This window comes from Erythrolamprus reginae, chromosome 2, assembly GCF_031021105.1.
Source record: "Erythrolamprus reginae isolate rEryReg1 chromosome 2, rEryReg1.hap1, whole genome shotgun sequence".
In the NCBI taxonomy this organism is placed as follows: Eukaryota; Metazoa; Chordata; class Lepidosauria; order Squamata; family Dipsadidae; genus Erythrolamprus; species Erythrolamprus reginae.
In genome coordinates this window covers 215659023-215682176 of record NC_091951.1, presented here as the reverse complement: position 1 = coordinate 215682176, position 23154 = coordinate 215659023, and the positions used below count along the sequence as shown (strand labels likewise).

At 41.7% G+C, this 23154-nt stretch overlaps 1 protein-coding gene across 10 annotated transcripts in view; it reads right to left on the bottom strand.

Annotated features, from left to right (window-relative positions):
- The window catches only part of DNM2 (dynamin 2), a 380758-nt gene that overhangs the window by 296963 nt on the left and 60641 nt on the right, over positions 1–23154 (bottom strand). For all 10 annotated transcript variants that reach the window (XR_011558204.1, XM_070741818.1, XM_070741820.1 and 7 more), the window contains exon 8: positions 9326–9461. Coding sequence is in view for 9 of the 10 variants with exons in the window: in XM_070741818.1 (XP_070597919.1) it covers positions 9326–9461 (136 nt within the window). In the remaining variant the exon portion in view is untranslated. The remainder of the gene's footprint in view (positions 1–9325; positions 9462–23154) is intronic.

Genomic DNA, 23154 nt, shown 5'->3' with positions numbered 1-23154 from the left:
TAACAAAAAATATGACTGAAACACAAAGAAAAAATTTAGGAGATTTATCTAACATGAAAATTACAAAAAAAGTGAAGTATTTAGGGATATGACTGAAACACAAAGAAAAAATTTAGGAGATTTATCTAACATGAAAATTACAAAAAAAGTGAAGTATTTAGGGATATGGATGACCTCCAAGGCTGTATCATTGAAAAACGATAACTATTTAAAATTGTTAAGCCAAGTTAAAAAAGATTTAGAAATATGGAGTAATTTACAACTATCATTAGTAGGAAGAATCTCTACAATTAAAATGAATATCCTTCCTAAAATTTTGTTTCTCTTTCAAGTTATTGCAATAAACCCAGGACCCAATTTTTTTGCTGAATTAAATAAGGTAATAAAAAAAATTATTTGGCAAGGTAAAAAAGCAAGAATAAAACAAAATTCATTAGAAGACCGTAAGGAAAGAGGAGGCCTAGGTCTCCCAAATTGGAAACTATATTACCATGCCACCGCTTTGACATGGATAAAAGAATGGTTGATCTTAGAAAACCCAAGGATGCTTAACCTAGAAGGGCACGATTTGATGGTTGGTTGGCATTCATTTATATGGTATGATAAATTAAAAACACATTCATATTTTAAAAATAATATTATTAGGAAAGCATTGATAGAAGTATGGAACGAAATAAAGAAAAATCATTTTTTAGTAATGCCAGAATGGGTATCACCCATTGAAGCTATTATACACCCGAATCTTAAAGAAAAATCTAAGAATTGGAAATATAGGGATTTGTTAGATGATAAATTTAAATTAAGAACAAAACAAGAATTATATGACTTAGATATTGACTTGGACTGGTGGCAATATATACAGATTAGTTCGAGATATCAAACAGATGTAAAGACCTATATCTTTAAAAAAGAAAATAACGTACTGAGTAAATTATTATTTCAAAATTATTCAAAATTAATTGGAAATGTGTATAAATACCTATTAAATTATAGAATGATAGGTTGGATATTGAAAGACAATATGATCAGTTGGTGCAAAAATTTAGGCAAAGAGATAGATTTAGATACATGGGAAAAAGTATGGATGTATAATTGGAAAATAACAAAATCGATTTCCTTTAAAGAAAATCAAATTAAGATGTTTTATAGATGGCATCTTCCACCGTATAGAATTTCTAAAATGTTTCCGTCTGTATCACCTATATGTTGGAAATGTAAAAAAGAAATTGGTTCATATTATCATGCGTGGTGGACATGTCCTGAGACAAAAATATTTTGGAACAAAGTAGAGAATTGGATAACTGAAATAACAAAGGAGAAGGTTAAAAAATCTCCTGAATTGTTTTTATTGGGTATTTCAAATACGAAGTATAAAAAAGAAATTTATTATCTAATAATACATATATTGGTTGCGGCACGAATAGTATTCGCACAGAAATGGAAAGAAAATACAATACCAAAAGATACTGAAGTATTTAAAAAAATTATAGAATGTGCAGAATTAGATATGATGACTAAACGTTTAAATAATCAAACTGAAACAAAATATTATAAAATATGGGATAAAGTATACGATTGGTGGAATTTTAAAAATGGTACTAATAATTAACCACAATATAGAATAGTATTACTAATAACTTTTTTCTCTTGTTTTTTCTGTTTGTATAAGCATAGAATATTTTAAAATATAAAAAAGTTTAATTAATAAGTTTAATATTGAAAATATTGAATTAAAATTAATAAGAATGTAACTTACATGTATGACATTTCTGCTTTGATCTGATCATAGTTAGGATTTTTTATATTTTTGTATTAGTTAGACTTCTACGACAAGAGGAGCAATGATAGCTCCTTAAATGTTTATTGTTGTATGTCCTTGTTTGTCTTTTTAAAAAATTCAATAAAAAAATTTTTTTTAAAAAAAGAAAGAAGGAAGCACTTTGGCATAATGGTTAATAAGTTAGAAATATAATTAGTGTTGTACTTTTTGAAGGAACATTAAGGAGGGAATTTAATTAAAAGTATGTTGCTGGATGACAACATTAGAAAAAAAACCTTTTGCAACTTTTTTGATGATTGATATTAGTTACTGACAAAACAGCGCATTTTATTCAGGGAAAATCAGATGGTACATTTTATTGTTTGAATGTATGTTGAGAGAAAAATTTAAAAAAATTTACACCCCCCAAAAAAGAGTCCTTTCTTCCTCTGCCCCTCCATTCATTTCATTCTTCCTTCCTTCTTTCCTTTCTTCCTTCCTTTTCCCTCCATTTCTCCTTCCTTCCCTCCTTTCCACTTCTCTCTTCCCTCTTCCTTTTTTCCTTCTTTCTCATTTGTTTCGTTTCCCTCTCCCTCGTTCTTTCCCTCCATCATTTTCTCATTTTTCTCTTTTTCTCTTTCACATTCCCTCCCCCTCTCACTTTTTTTTCTCCCTCTCTCTCTTGCTTTCTTTCTCTCTCTCTCCTTTTCTTCTCTCTTCATTCCTCTCTTTTTTCCCTCTTCTTTTTTTTCTGCCCTGCAACATGCCACGGGGCGGTCAGCTGCAAGCAGGAGCTTCAAGACGGTGGCACCGATGTCGGGTCACAGTACATTGCTGGCACTGTGCTGGGCATAGGCACGGGGCTGGCACTGGCCCGCTGGCTGGGCCAGGATGGAGGTCGAAGCCCTATGCCCAGCGCAGCACCAGCATGTACGGCGTCCTGCAACACATCCAGCCACCGCCGGCGCCAGTGCCTTACAGCCAACCGCCCCGCCACCGCCCCGCGGTTACTGCTCAGTGCTCTCCCGCTTGACCTACGCTTGGCTGCACCACCTTCGCTGCTTGCTCTGCCAGAGCTGCCCGGCGCAGCTGAAGCGTGGGGCAGAGTAGGCGCCATCAGGACCACCCACGCACTAACTTGTTGATGGCCATGCCATCCCGGATCGCGGGGAGGGGAGCTCTTCCCCGGCCAGGCGACGGCAGGCCCTCCTGATACTCACCGGCCGTCCAGGCCCCGCGCTTGGAGCCGGAGGTTATGGGTCTAGCCTTGGCTTACTTGGCCCCGGTGCGGCCGAAGTGCAGGGCGGAGTAGGCAGCAGCGGCTGCTGCTCCAGGCCACCTACTCCACCCCGTGCTTCGGCCGCACCGGGGCCAAGTAAGCTGAGGCTAGGCCCGGCGCCCCCGGCTCCAAGCCTGGGGCCTAGGCGGCAGGCAAGCATTGGGAGAGCCTCACCGTTGCCCCCTCCCCGCGATCCAGGACAGCGTGGTCGTCCACAAGTTAATGCGTGGGGGGTCCTGATGGCTTGCTTACGCCCCCTCCAGCCGCTCTTGCAGGGCTTCCAGGCTGAGGGCAGAGGCCAGCGCCCTCCCCACGGGGCGGTGAAGAAGCAAAAATGCGGCACGCTCCCTCTCTCTCTCTCTCTCCCTCTCTTTCTTACTTTATTTTTCTCTCACACTCACTCCCTTTCTATCTCTTCCTCTTTCTCTATCTCTCCCTCTCCGCAGCAGACACCCCCCCCCCCCAATGCCAAAAGTGCCCAAACGTGCGCAAACCTCACCGGTGCAAAATCCCTGAAGGAAAAAAAACCAAAAAAGCGGCACTGGCCGGACCAAGACGGTCTGCAGCTGAGCGTCTGGAGGAGGAGGAAATCCAGGGGGAGGGAAGGAAAGTAGGCCTGCAATTGGCCCCTTTCTTTCTCGCCTTTAGGGAGAGGAACTGTTGCTGCTCTGCGATAGGGCAGCAACAGTTTCTCTCACTAAAGGCGGCAAAGAAAGGGGCCAATTGCAGGCCCACTTTCCTCCCCGCCCCCTGGCTTTCCTCCTCCTCCTTTCCGCTTCCAAATGCTCAGCAGCAGAGTGGACGGGAGATTCAGGAGCTTAGTATATATATATGGTAAAATCTCGTACCCTGCCGCGGGCCGGATAAATGACCTCAGCAGGCCGCATTTGGCCCACGGGCCGTAGTTTGGAGACTGCTGTTCTAAGGAGTTAAAGGAATGTACAGTTCCATATTACATATAAGCCTATTCAGTCATGGAATTTGTAGCAATCCACCCTTACAATTCTGTGTTGATCTATCTTAACTGTGAGTCTAGGAGGACACTTAGATTGTGAACCCTTTCTGAGGGGGTTAATGCCTCTCCCCCCAGAACAATACATACATACAGTGATATGAAAAAGACCCCCAAGAAAGTGCAAGTATTACCCAAAAAATCTTTTTCCAAGATGCAGAAAACCCATCTTTATATTTAAATGATATATATTTGTACTAAGCCTAGACTTCACTGGATAAGGTTTTTAAAATTTAAAATAGCCAACCTTTGAGCCGTAAGACTGGCTTTCAAAAGCTCTTTGGAATAAAGTTGCTTTAGCTGTCATTTTGTCCTAAGCCTAGACTTCTTGGATAAGGTTTGGCATTGGTTGGATATGTTCAAAGCAATGTATTGTCTTTCATTTTAACAGAATATCCTTCCAGCAGGCCACCTTTAGACATAGTGCTTTCATAAAGTAGCTAAAAAAAATATTTAAAACAATTTCTTGTAGCTCTGAGCAAGTTCTGAACAATCCTAAGATAAAACAATCCTAAAATAAAAAAGACAACTTAATATCAAACTAAGTGTGGAAAGAAATAGTGAAGGGCAGGGGTCCACCAAACCAAGGGGAAGGAGGAGAAAGATTTAGCAATTCATTTGTGTTAAGTAAAATTTAAAAAAATTAAAAGGCAAAAAAGTGGAAAAATACTTAATGCTTAATGTCCAAAGGGTTCATAAATTATTCTTTATTTTTTTTTCTTTTAAGATTGAGTCAATAACCGAATGTCCAAATTAGAAGTAAATTAGAAATAAATCAAAACCTGAATTTCATTTAATAATTCAAGTCCAATATTAAAATAATTAAGATGTCCTCATTATTCCAGGAAAGAAAAAATTCAATTAGGGGAATCCAAATCGTTCGAATAATAATCCAAGTAACAAATAAAAAGTCAGGTAAAATCCAAAAAGAGTTATATGCAGAATTTAATTTTCAAAAGAGGAAAGGAAAGAAGAGGGGGGGAAATCCAAACTGAGGATGGTTTAAAATTAGTAACAAATAAATAATTTAGCAAATCCAAGTCAAAATCAACGCCTTTGTTCTTATAAAATGTTATTTAGCTGCTCCTAATACTACGAGTTCCGTTCTGAAAGTAGGCAAATAGAGAAAAAAACTCCAGTTGTTTTAATTTTTAGTGGTTCTGTTTGATTGCTGAGATGGAGTTCAGTTTAAACACAGCTCTTATCCTCTCGGTTCCAATTTATTAGGTGACCTTCCAGGAATAAAATTAAGAAGTAAATATAAAGTACTTGCGAGCTGACGCTCTGTTATAGTCTCTATGGTTATGTGAGCTAAGGCTTATTAAAGTCCACTCACACTGGCAAATTTATTTACTTCTTCGTCGCCTTATTTAAATTTGTTATTTCTGTATTTCAGTTTTATTTGCGGGAATAAAATCACTTTACCTTTGCTCTTCTCTGTTCTCTCTATTGTTTCGAGTACTCTTTTGGACTTCTGCAGTTTTTTTCTTTGTTCTTCCTCTTGCGTGAAGGTGCCACTATGGCCAGGTGCCAGTAGTATCCGGCCCCCGGAACTTTACACCTGGCGCTGCGGGGCAATCCTACACTTGGAGGCAGCGGCGAATACCCCCTCCAGTGCACGGAAGCTCCCTGTTCTGGATCGGACTCTCCAGGTTCGATCGAATCGCCGGATCGTGACCACCAGGGCAGATTTTTAATAATATAATTTTAGATGGTAAAATTCCTAAAACATGGTCAGAAGCCCTAATAACCTTAATACACAAACCTGACATAGAAAAAGAAAAAATTCAAGATTACAGACCAATTTCTTTACTGAATGTGGATTATAAAATTTTTATTTCAATATTTGCTTTCAGATTAAAAAACATTATGACTGGAATAATACACGAAGACCAAAATGGTTTTTTGCCAGATAGACAGATTAAAAATAATTTGAGGACAATTATAAATATATTAGAATATTTTAAACAACACCCAGAAAAGCAAATGGCATTAATATTTTTAGACGCAAAAAAAGCATTCAATAATGTTGACTGGTCTTTTATGAAATTACAACTTAATAAAATGAATTTTGGAACTAAATTTTTTAACATAATTGAGGCTATATATTCTACCCAAACAGCTAAAAGTATTCTTAATAATGACCAAACAGAAAAGTTCAAGATACAAAGAGGAGTTAGACAAGGCTGCCCTATTTCTCCATTATTATTTATTTTAACACTAGAAACAATAAGGTAAGAAAAGATAAAAATATTAAAGGCTTGGAAATTAAAAAAGAAACATATAAATTACAGGCCTTTGCAGATGACATCGTCTTCATCTTAGAAGACCCAATAACCTCTATTTCAAAGTTAATAGACTTATTAGAAGAATATGGGAGAATAGCTGGTTTGAAAATTAATAAAAATAAGACACAAATATTAACTAAAAACATGACAGATTCCCAGATAAAACAATTAAAAATAAAATCAAACATGAAAATAACCAAGAAAGTAAAATATTTAGGTATTTGGATATCAGCAAAATCCATGTCATTAAAAGAAGACAATTATATTAAACTCTTAAAACAAATTAAAAACGACTTATCAACTTGGAATAACCTGCAACTATCATTGTTAGGTAGAATTTCCATAATCAAGATGAACATTTTACGTAAAGTTCTGTTTTTATTTCAAGTAATCCCAATAAACCCAGGAAAAGAATTTTTTAAAGAATTAACGAGAATAACAAAAAAAATTATGACAAGATAAAAAACCTACAATAAAGCAGTGTGCTTTAGAAGACATAAAAGAAAAAGGAGGCCTTGCCTTCCCGAATTGGAAGCTATATTATCAAGCCGTAACCTTAACTTGGACTAAAGAGTGGCTTACTTTACAAAACACAAGATTATTAAATCTAGAAGGCCACGATTTAATGTTGGGATGGCATGCTTTTATATGGTATGAAAAGTATAAAAACGCATTCCTACTTTAAGAGACATATAATCAGAAAGGCTCTTACAGATGTTTGGATTGATATAAAGAAAGATTACTTTTTAGTTCTGCCAGAATGGATATCTCCGATCGAGGCCATAAGCCACCCAAACCTAATACAAGAGGGTAAGATTTGGAAATACAAGGACCTAGTAGACAATCAGTGGAATTTAAAAACAAAACAGGACCTGTTGGAGACAGGAATTGTTATAGATTGGTGGCAATATGCGCAGATTAAGTCTAGGTTTTACAAAGACAGAATAACATATATACTTAGAAAGGATAACAATATTTTAGGTAAATTATTAACAATAAATCAAAGGAAATTGATTGGAAAAACATAAATTCTTAATTAACAGCAAAAATATAGAATGGATATTAAAGGATAATATGATCAGTTGGTGTAGAAACTTAAACAAAGAGATAGACTTAAATACTTGGGAAAAGGTATGGACATATAATTGGAAGATAACAAAGTCAAATTCCTTTAAAGAAAATCAAATTAAAATGTTTTATAGTTGGTATCTGCCGCCAAATAGAATTTCAAAAATGTTCCAAACTAAGTCACCTAATTGTTGGAAATGTAAAACAGAAATAGGTACTTATTAACATACTTGGTGGACATGCTCAAAAGCAAAAGAATATTGGAACCTAATAGAAAAATGGTTAAGAGAAATAACACAGCAAGAAATCAAGAAAATACCAGAATTTTTCTTACTAGGTATATCAAATAATAAATATAAAACAGATATATATTATTTAATAGTTCATATATTAGTAGCAGCTAGGATAGCTTTTGCTCAAAAATGGAAGGAAACTGAGATTCCAAAAGAAACAGATATACTTAAGAAAGTCTTAGAATGCGCTGAGCTCGATGATGACGAGTCGGTTAAATAACCAAGAAGAATCAGAATTTTATGAAGTTTGGCAAAAGGTATATATTTGGTGGGAAACAAAGAAAAAGAGATAAGCTTGCTGTTATATTACTTTGAATATAGATGGTGATTATTTACAATATAAAATGTAAACTCCTTTTTTTCTTCTCTTATTCTTTTTATCTCAGTTTGATTTATTTCATAATTCAAGAATTTCTATATATGTTTTTATAAACTTTTAGATGTGTTTTTACTTACTATGTTATAATTGATATTTTTACATATCTTACAGATGGTGTTAAATAACAATAAGATATTTCCTTTTTTCTTTTTTAATACAATGATGAGTTCTATTCTGAGCGGAGCGAATGTAGCTCCACTAAATGTTATATGTTATGTTTGTCTAGGCAAATTAATAAAAAATATTTTTTTAAAATATTTTTTTTAAAGATAGCGTTTTCATTACTACATTATTAAGGTGCAGCTAGTGCTATGTTTTCTATGTTTATGATCAATAAGTTAACAATCCATTCTACAAAGAATGGTGATCCCTATGGCAGGGGTTTTTTTTACATCTATGTTTCCTTGGGGATGCATATAGTAAAGCTATGTGTATTTCCAGGGAATTTAGGTGTACAAAATCTTGCTAATATAGCAGTTAAAGACTATATATAAAGGTAGCCTGCTGGAAGGATATTCTGTTAAACAGGAAGTCCTAGTTTTTCAAAGAATTGCTCTGAACATAACATTCAGAGAAAATTGCTCTGAACATATCCAACCTATGCCAAACCTCAACCTAGGCTTCAGACAAAATGACAGCTAAAGCAACTTTATTCCAGAGTTTTTGAAAGCTAGTCTTATGGCTCAAAAGATGGCTGGTTTTAATTTTAATCTTCTGTAATGTTTTAACTGTATTTCTATATTTTTGTTATTGCAAATTGTTAGAAACTGGAGTTCAGATTCTAGTAATAAAGACATGTAAAAACTTGAAATTCTTAAATCAGCCAAAATTAGACATATCTAAGAATCCCTCTTTATACTACCACTTTAAAGCATTATAAAAAGAACTCTCTGTAAATATTAGATATATAGTATAAGCTGGTTAAATGGATCCAAATTTCCTAACACATTTTTAAGAATATATTCCACTCACATATCTCTTAATATAGACAAATACCTGTGCATCATACTCAGACTTTAATAGAAAGACAAACATACATACTTTGTTTACATTCTTACTGCCAAGATGTTTCCAAAACATTTCCAACAAAAATAAATTCTTTCTATGCACAGAAAAATATTGAAATGGACTTGTTATCAAAGTTAGCTAAAACCAAATAGCATGAAATCCAAATTCAAGCTTGGTAAACAACATATTTGAAAATCATATATATGTTCCTCTAAGGAGAATAGTTTTTAGCACTTTACCTTGACTAACTCAAAGGGGAATCTCTCATGAAAAATTCGATTTATTCGTGCTCCACCTGAGAGTTCTAATGTATCCACTTGGTCTCCTGACCCCTCAATTCTCTTCTCAAAATCAACTGCAAACTGTTGGACCATTCTGCAGAAAGATAAATAAGGTAATGATCATTTTTTCAACATGGTAAAAACATTGAAATTTCACTGTAAAAAAGTGTCAAACTCGCCACTTGTTGCTGTTACATGACATATTACGATGTTTTTTCCCTCTGCAGAGTTGGAGTGGGTGTGATGTGCACATTACATATCTGGCCTGCAAGCCATCGATTTGACACACTTGCACTAAGCAATTAAGAATTTTCAGAGATGCTTTTAAGTATTGAAATCAAGTTCTGTTGGCACCTTTCTATGAAAAATGTTATTGCTAGAGAGATTTTAAAAAGTATCTCCAGTTAGTGGCAAATTTATCTTAATCTTTACATAAAACTCTAATTTTTAAAGTTATTCTCAAAATCAAACTTTTTATGACATCAACTGAAAACTAATATAACTTTATTTTGGTTGTTGACCAATAAAAATACAATCACACTCAGACCCAGAAAAACACATACTTTTTTTTCTTAATGAGGTGGATATAGTTTAATATAAGATAGTTCACATACTGTATCATGCAGTAACATGGAAAGTTTCTTATAAATTCTATTCTAACACAGTTTCATATTGTCATCCCAAAAGACTCCCATAGAAGATAAACCAGTGGTTCCCAACCTTTTTTTGGCCATGCCCCACCTAAGCATCTCTAAAATTCCAATGCCCCCCCCCATGTTGTATAATTATTATTATTTAAAAAGTGAACTCCTATTCACATGGAGGAAGCCTGAAAGGCCACTAACTTGGTTTAAATAAGCTTGCAAACAACATGGCATCCATGAAAAGTAAAAATAAAAGGAGGAAAGGACAGGTGAAGTACTGAGGAAGAAATCACTAATTAATTGTATAATACTACTACTACTACTACTACTACTAATAATAATAATAATAATAATGATGATGATGATGATGTTTCAAAATATGTAATAGAGAACTGAAATGCATAAATATAAAATAATTTTAATGGAAGCCTTTTCTGTAATATTTTGATCATTTTAATTACTATACAATAAAATAAAGGTACCTAACAAATTCAAAAAAATAGTGAGATCCTTGTGCTTCATACCTGCTGCAGAGAGATTTTATATTAGGCACCAATATACCCATGTCATACCATAACCAACTTTAACGATCTAACTCAAATCGATTTTACAAAAGAAAATGTTGGAAAGACATTACACAATCTAAAACCATCTCTTTCTATTGCACCTGATGGAATATGTGCTTACTTCTTAAAAAAGCTTTCCTCAACTCTAGCGGAATCTCTAAGCATAATTTTTAATGAATCTTTCAGAACTAGTTGCTTACCTAAACTATGGTCACTAGCAACAGTCATCCCAAAAAAGGAGATCCAAGTAACATCAAAAATTATAAACCAATATCTTTGGGTTGTGTCATTTGCAAAGTGATAGAATCAATCATAAACCAATCCATTACACTCCACCTTGAAACCAATAGCCTACTTTCCAACAAACAATTTGGCTTCAGAAAAAAATTATCCTGTAATCTACAATTCCTCCACTGCAAAAACATATGGGCCACTCAACTTGATCAGGGTAAAACAACAGACACAATCTACATAGACTTTTGTAAAGCTTTTAATTCAGTAGTTCATGCCAAACTACTTTTTAATCTTAAATCTTATGGCATCTCCGGACCATTACATGATTGGATAACAGCATTTCCGTCAAACAGACAACAAGTAGTCAAAATAGGAAGTGCCATATCTAATCCTGCTCCCGTCATCAGTGGTGTCCCTCAAGGCAGTGTTTTAGGACCAACACTCTTCATACTCTACATAAACGATCTTTTTGAACATATTATAAGCAAATGTGTTCTCTTTGCTGATGATGTCATACTATTTAACGCCACTGACAATGCTGCTACCTTTCAAAAGGACCTTGACCATGTAGCAGAATGGTCTAACAACTGGCAACTTGAAATCTCAACTAGTAAATGCTCTGTCTTACACATTGGTAAAAAAATAAGAATACTAAATATATACTTGGAGGAAATGACCCTCACTCTGTCAAAGATCTTGGAATACTCATATCCAATGACCCGAGCCCACTGTAACAACATTGCCAAAAAAGCATTAAGAGTTGTCAATCTAATCTTACGTAGCTTCTTCTCTGGTAACATTGAACTGGTAACCAGAGCTTTCAAAATATTTGTCAGACAAATTCTATAATACAGCTCACCTGCATGGAACCCGCATTGCATATCAGACATTAATACAATTGAGAGTGTCCAGAAATATTTCACAAGAAGAGTCCTTCACTCCTCCTCCCGCAACAAAATACTTTACTCCATCAGACTTGAAATACTGAAATTAGACAATTTACAACTACGTCGCATTCAAACTGATCTAACCACAGTTCACAAATCATATACCAAAATGTCCTTCCTCTTAATGACTACTTCACCTTCAACCGCAACAACACACAAGCATGTAATAGATTCAAGCTAAATTTAAACCGCTCCAAACTAGACTGCAGAAAATATGACTTCAATAGAGAGATCTAGGCCTGGAATTCACTACCTGACTGTTGTTTCTTCCCCCAACTCCAAATCTTCAATCTTAGATTGTCTACAGTTGACATCTCCCTTTTTTTAAGAAGTAGGTAAGGGGTGTGCATAAGCGCACCATTGTGCCTACTGTTCCTGTCTTACAGTCCTATTGTCTTTTTTATCATTACTTTCTATGTTATGTTTATATAAACTACTATCCTATACTTGATTGACAAAAATAAATAAAATAAAATAAAAATAAATTTTGTCAGCTTCAGTCTCAAGTCTCCTTGTTTGGTGATATCTAGTCAAGTTCTTTTTTTCTGTAGCAACATTCAGCTAAATATGAAGATGGGAACGGTAACAACAGTTTTCTTTGCAAAGTTGGTTGAATTTTGGTAGTTTCTGTCTCATCACAAAACCAGGATACAACTCTCCCACCACACTCCCACACTCATCTGGCAAAACACCTATGCACACCCTACAAAAGAACTTAACAAACTAAAAGCACAACTTCCATCATTCTGCACTCCCACACCCACCATGCAACCAACCACACACATGGAAGACAAACTAACTACACACATGGAAGATGTACCAACCACACACATGGAAGACAAACCCACCACACAAGGATGAGGAATGAACTGACTCCATAGTAATTTGCAGGTTTTGTTCTATCTATACACTTCTGCCCTCAAACCTCCTAAACTTTACATGGAACAAATGTAAACTAATCCAACTACTTGAGGAAAAAATAGAAAACCTGAAGAGAAACCTAAAAACTCTAAAACACAAATATTAAAATGAGAAAGACCAACAAACTCCTAGCAGAACCAACACCTCAGAGGAGCAAAACAGAATCAAGCCCCTGGAGGATGAAAACAGCTGGTCACATTACCCACAGAAAAAAGCACAAAGCAAAAAAAAAACTTACCGTATGTCAAAAGCAACTCAGCCACATCCAATTCCACTAACTACATGCAACCATCACTATGGACTCCCAATAGAAGAAAACAAACAGGTTCAATAAAACTGAACTACCAGATACCACCACAACAAAAAAGAACTCTGCAAACAACCCCAGCCAAAGAAAAAAAGGAGAGTGCTCATAGTAGGGGACTTAATTCTCAGGGGAACTGAACTTGCCATCTGCAGGCCGCACAATCAATCCAGAGATGAATGTTGCTTCCCTGGAGCCAAAATCTCTGACATAATGCAAAACTTTACCAAAATATTAAAGACCACTGACTACTACCCCCTACTGGTGATCCATACAGGAACAAATGACACAGGGAAAGACATGAATCAAATAATGAAAGACTATGACCACTTGGGCAACACAGTCAAAAAGATAGGTTCACAGGTTGTTTTTTCTTCCATTCCATAGAAACATAGAAGATTGATGGCAGAAAAGGACCGTTGAAACTTACCTGAACGGTCTTCTCGATGCACTGCAAGGAGAGTCCAGGATGGGTAATTCTTCAGTCTGATTGGTCGGGACTGAGTTTAATTTAAATAATAGGCAGGCACCGCCCCCCTTAGCCCTCCAGTCTAAAGGAAACGAAGGAGCAGTAAAGCTAACAAAATTTATTCAACATTCAAGGTAACTAGAAACAAAACCCCAAAGACACACCCCTGTCAGGAAGAGCCCTGGTCCCGAATTTGGGCGGGTCTGGACTCTCGTTGCAGTGCATCGAGAAGACCGTTCAGGTAAGTTTCAACGGTCCTTCTCCAATGCACTTGCAAGGAGAGTCCAGGATGGGATATACCCAAGATATTAACCAAGGGAGGGAGAAGGTCGGACCGGGGGCTCTGAGAAGGAACACACCCGTTGCAATACCCTCCTCCCAAAGGCTGCATCCGCGGAAGCAAAGGAGTCAATTCGATAGTGTCTGATAAATGAGGACGGCGCCGCCCAAGTGGCCGCCCTACAAATGTCCTCTAGTGAAGCCTGGGTCCTCCAGGCTGCTGAAGTAGCCGTACTGCGTGTGGAATGTCCCGTGAGTCCCTGAGGTACAGGGGATCCCTTAGTTCGGTAAGCCTCCCTGATGCAGTCACACAACCGCGGCTTATCGTCCTAGAAGAGACTTTAGTGCCCAACATTCTGGTCGCAAAGGACACGAATAAAGCTTCCGAAACTCTGAATCCTTGAGTCCTGCGGATGTAAATTTTCAGAGCTCGCCTCACATCGAGCTTATGCCACCTAAGCTCCGAAGGGTGAGTCCCATGAGTACAGAAGTCTGGTAGTACTACCTCCTGCGCCCTGTGGAAGGTAGAGTTGATCTTTGGCAGGAAGGATGGGTCAAGTCGTAAGACCACTCTGTCCGTGTGAAAACAACAGAGGTCCTCCCTGATTGAGAACGCTGCAATCTCAGAAACCCTCCTGGCAGATGTGATTGCGACCAAAAAGGCAGTCTTGAGGGTTAACATTCTGAGAGGTATATGGCGAAATGGTTCGAATGGAGGTCCAGTTAAGGCGTGTAGCACTAAGGATAAATCCCAAGAAGGGAACCGATGGATCGGTGGTGGCCTGATGTTGGCGGCCCCTTTCAAGAAGTCCCTGATCCAGGGATGTCTGGTGAGGGGGCGGGAACTGTCCCCTCCTATGATGGTGGATAAAGTGGCCACATGACGGCGTAAGGTGTTTGGCGCGAGACCTTTTTCTAGGCCTGCCTGAAGAAAACTTAAGACCAGGAGAGGGGAGGCCCTTTGTGGATCTACCTCCCGCTCCTCACAGAACGTGGAGAAAGACGCCCAGGTTGCCTGGTAGATTCTTCTTGTCGAAGGTCTGCGAGCAGCTTGAATTGTATCAATAACTGCCTCTGGCAGAAGTTGTTGTCTTAGATGTTGCCGCTCAATCTCCACACGGTCAGCTGCCACCACTGAGGCTCTGGATGGGAGATCGAGCCTTGGGAGAGGGAGATCCGTTGGTCCGTAATCCTCCAGGGGGGTGACACTGACAGTTGCATCAAGTCCGCAAACCAAAGGCGGCGCGGCCAGTAGGGAGCCATCAACAGTACCTCCGCTCGTTGCTCCAGAATCTTCCGCATTACCCTGGGAATTATGGAGATCGGTGGGAATGCGTACAGAAGTCCTGGCGGCCACTGCATCCGAAGAGCGTCCGCCCCCTCCGCACCCGGGGTCGGGAAGCGGGAGAAGAAACGTGGGAGCTGGGAGTTGCTTCGGGTAGCAAACAGGTCCAAGATTGGCCTCCCAAACTTTCGAATGATGTCCTGAAAAATTGCGGGATCCAGCTGCCACTCTCCTGGATCCAATGTCTCCCGGCTCAGCCAGTCCGCGCACACATTCTCTACCCCTGAGATGTGCTCCGCTGACAGGGAAGCCAGATTTGTCTCTGCCCACCTGAGCAGGGACTCCGACTCCTTCATCAGCCGTCGAGACCGTGTCCCCCCCTGTCTGTTGATGTGAGACCGGGTGGAGACGTTGTCGGTCCGAACCAGGATATGTTGACCCGTTACCAGGTCTGCGAAGCTGAGGAGAGCCAGGGAAACTGCCTTCAACTCCAGGAAGTTGATGTTGACCTCCCTCAGGTCTGATGGGTCCCAAAGGCCCTGGGCTAAATGCGAGGAAAGATGGGCTCCCCATCCCGTCAAGCTGGCGTCTGTTGTCACCGTCAGCAGATGCTTGTCTAGAAAGAGGGAACCCTTTGTTAGGGCTGGGGATATCCACCACCGTAAGGACCGTCGAACCCCCGAGTCGAGGTGCACCTGTAGGTGGGAATGGCTGATCTTCCTTCTCTGGAATGGCAAGAGGAACCACTGGAGAGGACGTAGGTGGTACCTGGCCCATGGAATGATGTCGATACAGGACACCAGTGTACCGAGAAGCTTGGACAGGGAAGAGAGTCTGGGGTATTGCTGTGACGCCAAGCCCCGGACGAGCTCTCTGATGGTGGACTGCCTCTCTTGGGACAGGAAGACAAGGCCCCTCCTGGAGTCTATGCTGGTTCCCAGGTGGGCCAGCCGCGTCGTGGGAGTCAAGTGGCTTTTTTCGAAGTTGATCGAAAAGCCATGGTCCTGAAGTGTCTGGATCGTGAAATGTAAGTCCTGAAGCGCAAGGTCTCTTGTCCTGGACAGAATCACAATGTCGTCCAGATAGGCCATCAGGCGCACCGATTGCTGCCTGAGGCCTGCCGTGAGAACGTCCAGCAGCTTCGTGAAGGATCTTGGGGCCGATGAAAGCCCGAAAGGCATGGCCCTGTATTGAAAATGGGCCCCATCTAGGCTGAAGCGCAGATATTGTCGGTGAGGCGGAAAAATGGGGACATGGAGGTAGGCCTCCTGTAGGTCTATGGACGTCATGTAGTCCCCCTGCCTGATGGCTGCCAGAATGGAACGCAGAGAATGCATTCTGAACCTTCTGTACTTTACATAGAGGTTCAGCCTCCGTAGGTTCAGAATGAGGCGTGCCCCTCCTGACGATTTTGGTACCAAGAAAATTGCTGAGTAGAACCCCATACCCCGCTGAGGTAGAGGGACCTCCTCGATGGCACCTATCTCCAGCAGGTGAGATACCTCCTGGTACAGGAGCCTCTTCCTGGACATCTCCAAGGGAGCACGACAAGGCAGGTAGCGACGAGGTGGAGGGCAAAGGAACTCGATCTGTAGACCTTGTGAAACCGTGGAAGTCGCCCATGGATCTGAAGAGGTGTTGGCCCAGACGTCGGAGAAATGGATTAGCCTGCCGCCCAAAGGGGTATCCATAAGAAAGTCACTTGGCCTTTCTGAACCCCCTGCCGGAACCTCTAAAGGGGTGGCGGCCCTGGAAGGACCTGGAGCGATCAAATTGTGGGTTCCTGTCCGAACGAAAGGAACCCTGACCAAAGGATCCTTGAAAGTAGGACCTCGACCCCTGGTTGCTGGTCGAGGCGGAATCATTCCGAAAGGACTGCCGCCGTTGGTAGGGGGTAAAACGCCGTCCTTGCTTCTTACTGGAGTTGGGCATAACCTTTTTCTTATCCCTATCTTCCACCAACACATCGTCCAAGATCTCTCCGAAGAGCTTCTTGCCTTTAAACGATGAAGAAGCAAGGGCCCATTTTGATTTCACGTCGGCCTGCCAATTCCGTAACCAGATGAGTCTGCGGGAGGCGACCGACGCGGCCATTGCTCTGGATGCAAACTTGGCGGCATTGACTGTTGCGTCCGCCGAAAATTCAGTGGCCGCTAACAGTTTGTTTAGGTCTTGGCGCAGTCTTGCGTCCTGCGGATCGACTCTGGACTGGATGTCTTTTATCCAGAGGAGCGTAGCCCGATTAAAGAAGGAGGCCGCAGAGGCGGCCCTTACGACCCAAGCTGACATCTGGTGGGCCCTGCGAACAACATTGTCCGCCCTTTTGTCCTCCGCCCTTAATCCCTCCTGAGACTCCGAAGGAACAAGGGCATTTGAGACTAGGCTGGTCACCGGCTTATCTACTATCGGCAGCTCCAGGAGGTCCTCCATGGGCTGGTCAAAGGTGTAAAAGCATCTGTCCAGGTTAGACGGGCCCTGACCTGTCGCTGGGTTCTCCCATGGTCGTTGTACAGTCTCCAGAAATAGATGGGATGACGGAACATTAACGGTCTCTTGCTTTGGAAATACGAAGAGACCCCCCGTAGGCTGATCCAGAGCCGAAGGAGCCCCTTGACCTCCCTCACCAGCCTGGTCAATAGTCATCCTGGCTTTGTTCAGGAGAACCCGGAAGAGTGAGGCCTTGAACAGACTGGGTAACGCGGGTTGCTCAGGTGGCTGTTCATCGCCGGATAACTCATCCTCGGCGTCGCTGAAGTCCTCTCTGGAAAGGACATCCTCCTCCCCTGACTCCAGGATGGATTGAGAAGCTGGGGCCATCCAGGGGACCCTGAATCTCGAAGGAGCAGGGCCGGCCGGTACCTGCTGCTGCTGAGCCACACTAGCCTGACCTTGTGTGTAGGCGCTGACAATTAGGTCCTGCAGGGCCTGGGGCATAGTTTGCCAGGCATCCTGCGTCGTGCGCAATCCGGCCGCCGTAGGGGTGAATGTGGCTGCTGTAGTCTGACCATATTGTGGAAGTATTGGCTGTGGAGCTGTGGCGGTGGTAGGCCACGCTGCTTGCCTTCCAAATGCAAAGACATCAGGTCTGAAAGAAGTTGAGGGTTGGAAGTGCCTCTCGGGTGACCAATCCCTCTCTGAGGCCGAGCCTACGACCCCCGGTGCAAATAAGGGGGAGACTGGCGGAGGGATGGAAATGGGAGGCTGAACAGGCACAGGCGGGCCTCCAGACCTCTGAGAGGATTCTAACTGCTTCTCCAGCGCTTTAATCCTCTTCTCAGCCTCCCTGAGCGCAGCCCCTTGTGAAGACTTCTGCTTCTGGGGCCTCTCCTTAGGGGTGGGGGGCCTGGTGGCACTGGCTTCCTCCCCAGCCTGAATGGATTGATCAGCCATAATGAGAAAGGTAACTCACAGAGGTTGAGGCAGTAAGGAATCGTCTGCTCCTGCACACGCTAGCAAAAACGGCAATTAAAGGTTGCTAAAGATCGAGTCCACAACCGGATCGTTTGCTCGTAACCGCTAGCAGTAATGGCACCCAAAGCAGTAACTGCTTGTTGGTGCACTGCGCCTGCGTGTCTCCCGGCAGAGGGGACACTTGGCGCGAACAGCCTTGTTGAGGGAGACGCTCCTGTGCGTCAGCGTCAAAAAAACATGGCCGCCGGGCCGTTGCCCTAGCAACCGATGAAGCCCTCAAACGATGACTGGCCTGCCCGCTCGATTTCGGGCTCCTGAAAATGGCCGCCGGCCGTTACCTAGGAAACGGGCGGGAAGCCTCCCTTGGCTCCCCCGCCCTTCCTGAAAGCGCCGGTGATAAACGGCCTCCGCCAAGGTGTTTTTTTTTGTTTTTTTTTTCGCCGCCAGACCCTGCCATATAAAAGGCATTTCAAGCCCTCAGCGCCTCCTGTTTTCTGTCTGATGGTAAGGGGGGGGGGCGGGACGCGCTCCCCTCTTCATTGAGGACCTCTCTCCTGGTCCTCGGGTTTATTCGCCACGGGCGGGGCGGACCCTCCCGAGGCGTCAACCCCTTCCTCTCCTCCGGGGTCTACCTCGGAGGTAGTCTCCCCGGGCGCTCTCTCCAAGAAAACTGCCAGCCAACCCAGCCTGTGGGGTTTGGAAAGGAGGAGCTGCAGACCCCTGGATAAAACCCACTGGAGGTTTGAATCCAGGGCTGCCTGAGGAAACAAAAACTTCCCCCAACTGCACCTGCAAGAAAGAAAGAGAAAGAGAAAAATAAATTAGTACATATAAATTCCAATAAATATAAATTTATTGAAGAGAAAACAAACTCAGAGTCCCTATACTGCGACTGAGTTTTTAGACTGGAGGGCTAAGGGGGGCGGTGCCTGCCTATTATTTAAATTAAACTCAGTCCCGACCAATCAGACTGAAGAATTACCCATTCTGGACTCTCCTTGCAAGTGCATTGGAGAAAGACCTCATGGTCTATCTAATCTGCCCTTATACTATTTCCTGTATTTTATCTTAGGATGGATATATGTTTATCCCAGGCATGTTTAAATTCAGTTACTGTGGATTTACCAACCACGTCTGCTGGACATTTTGTTCCAAGGATCTATTACTCTTTAAGTACAATAATATTTTCTCATGTTGCTTTTGATCTTTCCCCCAACTAACCTCAGATTGTGACCTCTTGTTCTTGTGTTCACTTTCCTATTAAAAACACCCCTCCTGAACCTTATTGGTATGTATGTATGTATGTTTGGTTTTTATATTAATGGGTTTTTAATCATTTCTAGTATTAAATTACTATTGTACACTGTTTTATTGTTGCTGTTAGCCGCTCCGAGTCTCCGAAGAGGGGCGGCATACAAATCCCATAAATAAATAAATAAATATTTAACCCTTTAACATATTTAAATGTTTCGATCATGTCCCTCCCTTTCCCTTCTGTCCTCTAGACTATACAGATTGAGTTCATTAAGACTTTCCTGATAAGTTTTATGCTTAAGACCTTCCACCATTCTTGTAGCCCGTCTTTGGACCCGTTCAATTTTGTCAATATCTTTTTGTAGGTTAGGTCTCCAGAACTGAATACAGTATTCCAAATGTGGTCTCACCAGCACTCTATATAAGGGGATCACAATCTCCCTCTTCCTGCTTGTTATACCTCTAGCTATTCAGCCAAGCATCCTACTTGCTTTTCCTATCGCCCGACCACACTGTTCACCCATTTTGAGACTGTCAGAAATCATTACCCCTAAATTCTTCTCTTCTGAAGTTTTTGCTAACATAGAACTGCCAATACAATACTCAGCTTGAGGATTCCTTTTCCCCAAGTACATTATTTTACATTTGGAAACATTAAACTGCAGTTTCCATTGCTTTGACCATTTATCTAGTAAAGCTAAATTATTTACCATATTACAGATGCCTCCAGGAATATCAACCCTATTGCACACTTTAGAGTCATCGGCAAATAGGCACACCTTCCCTACCAAACCTTCCCCTGTGTCGCTCACAAACATATTAAATAGAATAGGACCCAGAACAGACCCTTGTGGCACACCGCTTGTAACCAGTCTCTGCTCAGAATACTCGCTATTAACAACAACTCTCTGATGTTTACGCTTCAACCAGCTGGAAATCCACTGAACTATCCAGGGATTAAGTCCAATCTTCACTAACTTATGTATCAGCTTTTTATGTGGAACCGTTTCGATAGGCAATATCCACAGCACCACCTTCATCCAACACCTTTGTGACATAGTCAAAGAAATCAATGAGATTAGTCTGACATGATTTGCCTTCAGTAAAGCCAAATCAGGGTCCAATAAATTATTGGTTTTTTGGTGCTGATTTATCCTCTTTTGAGTAGAGTCTCCACTTTTTAACTATAACTGATGTCAAACTAACTGGCCTATATTTACCAGCTTCTTCTGTACTGCCCTTCTTGTGGATAGACACAACATTGGCCATTCTCCAATCCTCAGGAACATCTCCTGTTAACAGGGATTAGTTAAACAAATCAGTCAGGGGGGTGGCAATGCCAAATCTGAGTTCTTTAAGAACTCTGGGATGGATGCCATCTGGACCCATTGCCTTATTTATCTTTAATCGTTCAACTTCTTCTAAGACATCGGCCTCTAAGACCACTGGAGCTGAATCCGTACAACTGGAAGCAATGCTATATCCATTTATAGTATTATATTGTAAGGTGTCTTTTGAGAAAACTGAACAGAAGTAGCTATTGAAATGGTCAGCGAACTCCTTATTCCCATCGTACTAAGCTTCGTGATGCTGCAGTTTTTCATCTTCCTATAACTATATCTCAAGAAGGTTTTATCTCCCTTCTTTACAGATTTGGCAATTTCTTCCATTTTTTGAGGCTTTAGCAGCATATATTATCTGTTTCGCCTTCTTCTGTCTCATTTTATACACCTCTCTGTCAGCTATACTTCCAGACTCTTTATACGTCCTATAGGCAGCCTATTTTTCATTGACATACATCATTGCTAAACCATAGCGGTTTCTTCTTCCTTTTACCTTTAGTTATTTGCCTTACATACAGTCCAGTGGCTTTTAATATGGCCTTTTTAATACAGTCCACTACCCATTTTATCCCTCCCCTTTAATTAATTATTTAAATATTCCCCCATTGCATTAAAATTTGTTTTTCTAAAATCCAATACTTTGGTTGCAGTATAGGATTGCTCACAATCAGTTTTTACATCAAACCACAAACATAGATGGTCACTGCAACCTAAATTTTCTCCCACCTTGACCTCTGAAACCCAATTCCCATTCGTAAAAACTAAATCTAGAATATTCTCCTCTAGTCGGTGTCTTAACCAGCTGTGCCAGAGCTGCTCCTGTAAAGGCCTCTATTATATTCTTACTTTTGCATATAAGGGTTGAAATCACCCATAACCACAATATCTCCCTTTACTGCCATTTGGGTAATTTCATCCACCATCTTGTTGTCATATTCCTCAGACTGCCCTGGAGGCCTATAGATCAGCCCAATTCTAATGACAGAACCCTCTTTATTTTGCATGCAAACCCAGAGAGTCTCCAGACAAGACACTCTCTACCCACAAGAGGATGACATCCGGCCAGAGAACACAAAATCCCACAAATAAACTACTGGCTAAGGAGATGGTGTTGCCAAAAGAACTTTGGTTTCCTCGACCACGGCATACAATATGTCCAAGAAGGGCTTCTAGCAAGAGACGGGCTACACCTCACCAGAGCTAGGAAGAATCTCCTAGGAAATCGACTGTCAGGAAGGCTTTAAACTAGATCTGAGAGGGGCGGGAGACCAAACTAAGAGACTGAATAATAAACTAAACAAGAAAAGGCAACAAGTGAAGCCTACAAACAAATCAGAGGATAAACAATGTCCACCCAGAATCCGACACATGCCTGTACACAAATGCACAAAGCCTGGGGAACAAACAGGACGAACTGGAATTACTAATGCACGAGGGTCAATACGATCTAATTGGAATTACAGAAACCTGGTGGAACGAAACAGACGACTCGAACATGCAGATATAAGGTTACAATCTCTTCAAGGAAAATAGGTCAAACAAGAAAGGAGCTGGAGTTGCACTATAAATAAAAGAGCACTACACTGCCACAGAGCTATATCCAACTAAAGAAGATAACCCCCTAGAAATCATATGGGTTAACACAGAGGTCCCCAACCGCCGGTCCGCGGACCGGGACCGGGCCGTTGGGGTTTTCCAGCCGGTCCGCGGCGCCGCTGCCCTCCCGGCAGAGGACATTATGCAGGACAGGGTGGGGCGTCGGGCAGGGCGGGGAGAATCAGGAGGCTCCTTTGGCAGCTGGGGGCTGCCTTGCTTTGTGATTTTGGCTGGGGGGGAGTTAGGAAGGTCCTACTTCTCCCCCCCCAGCCAAAAACTCAAAGCCTATCTGCTGGATACGGGCGATGAGCGGGACGAGCGGCGCCGAAGCCGGTGGCTGTGGCAGCTGCTGCAAGAGGCTTCCGCGCCGCTCTGTCCCACTCATCGCCCGTATCCAGCAGATAGGCTTTGAGTTTTTGGCTGGGGGGGGGAGAAGTAGGACCTTCCTAACTCCCCCCCCCAGCCAAAATCACAAAGCCAGGCAGCCCCCAGCCGCGAGGTGCCCCCTCCCCTCCCATGGAGCCCTGCCCTGTT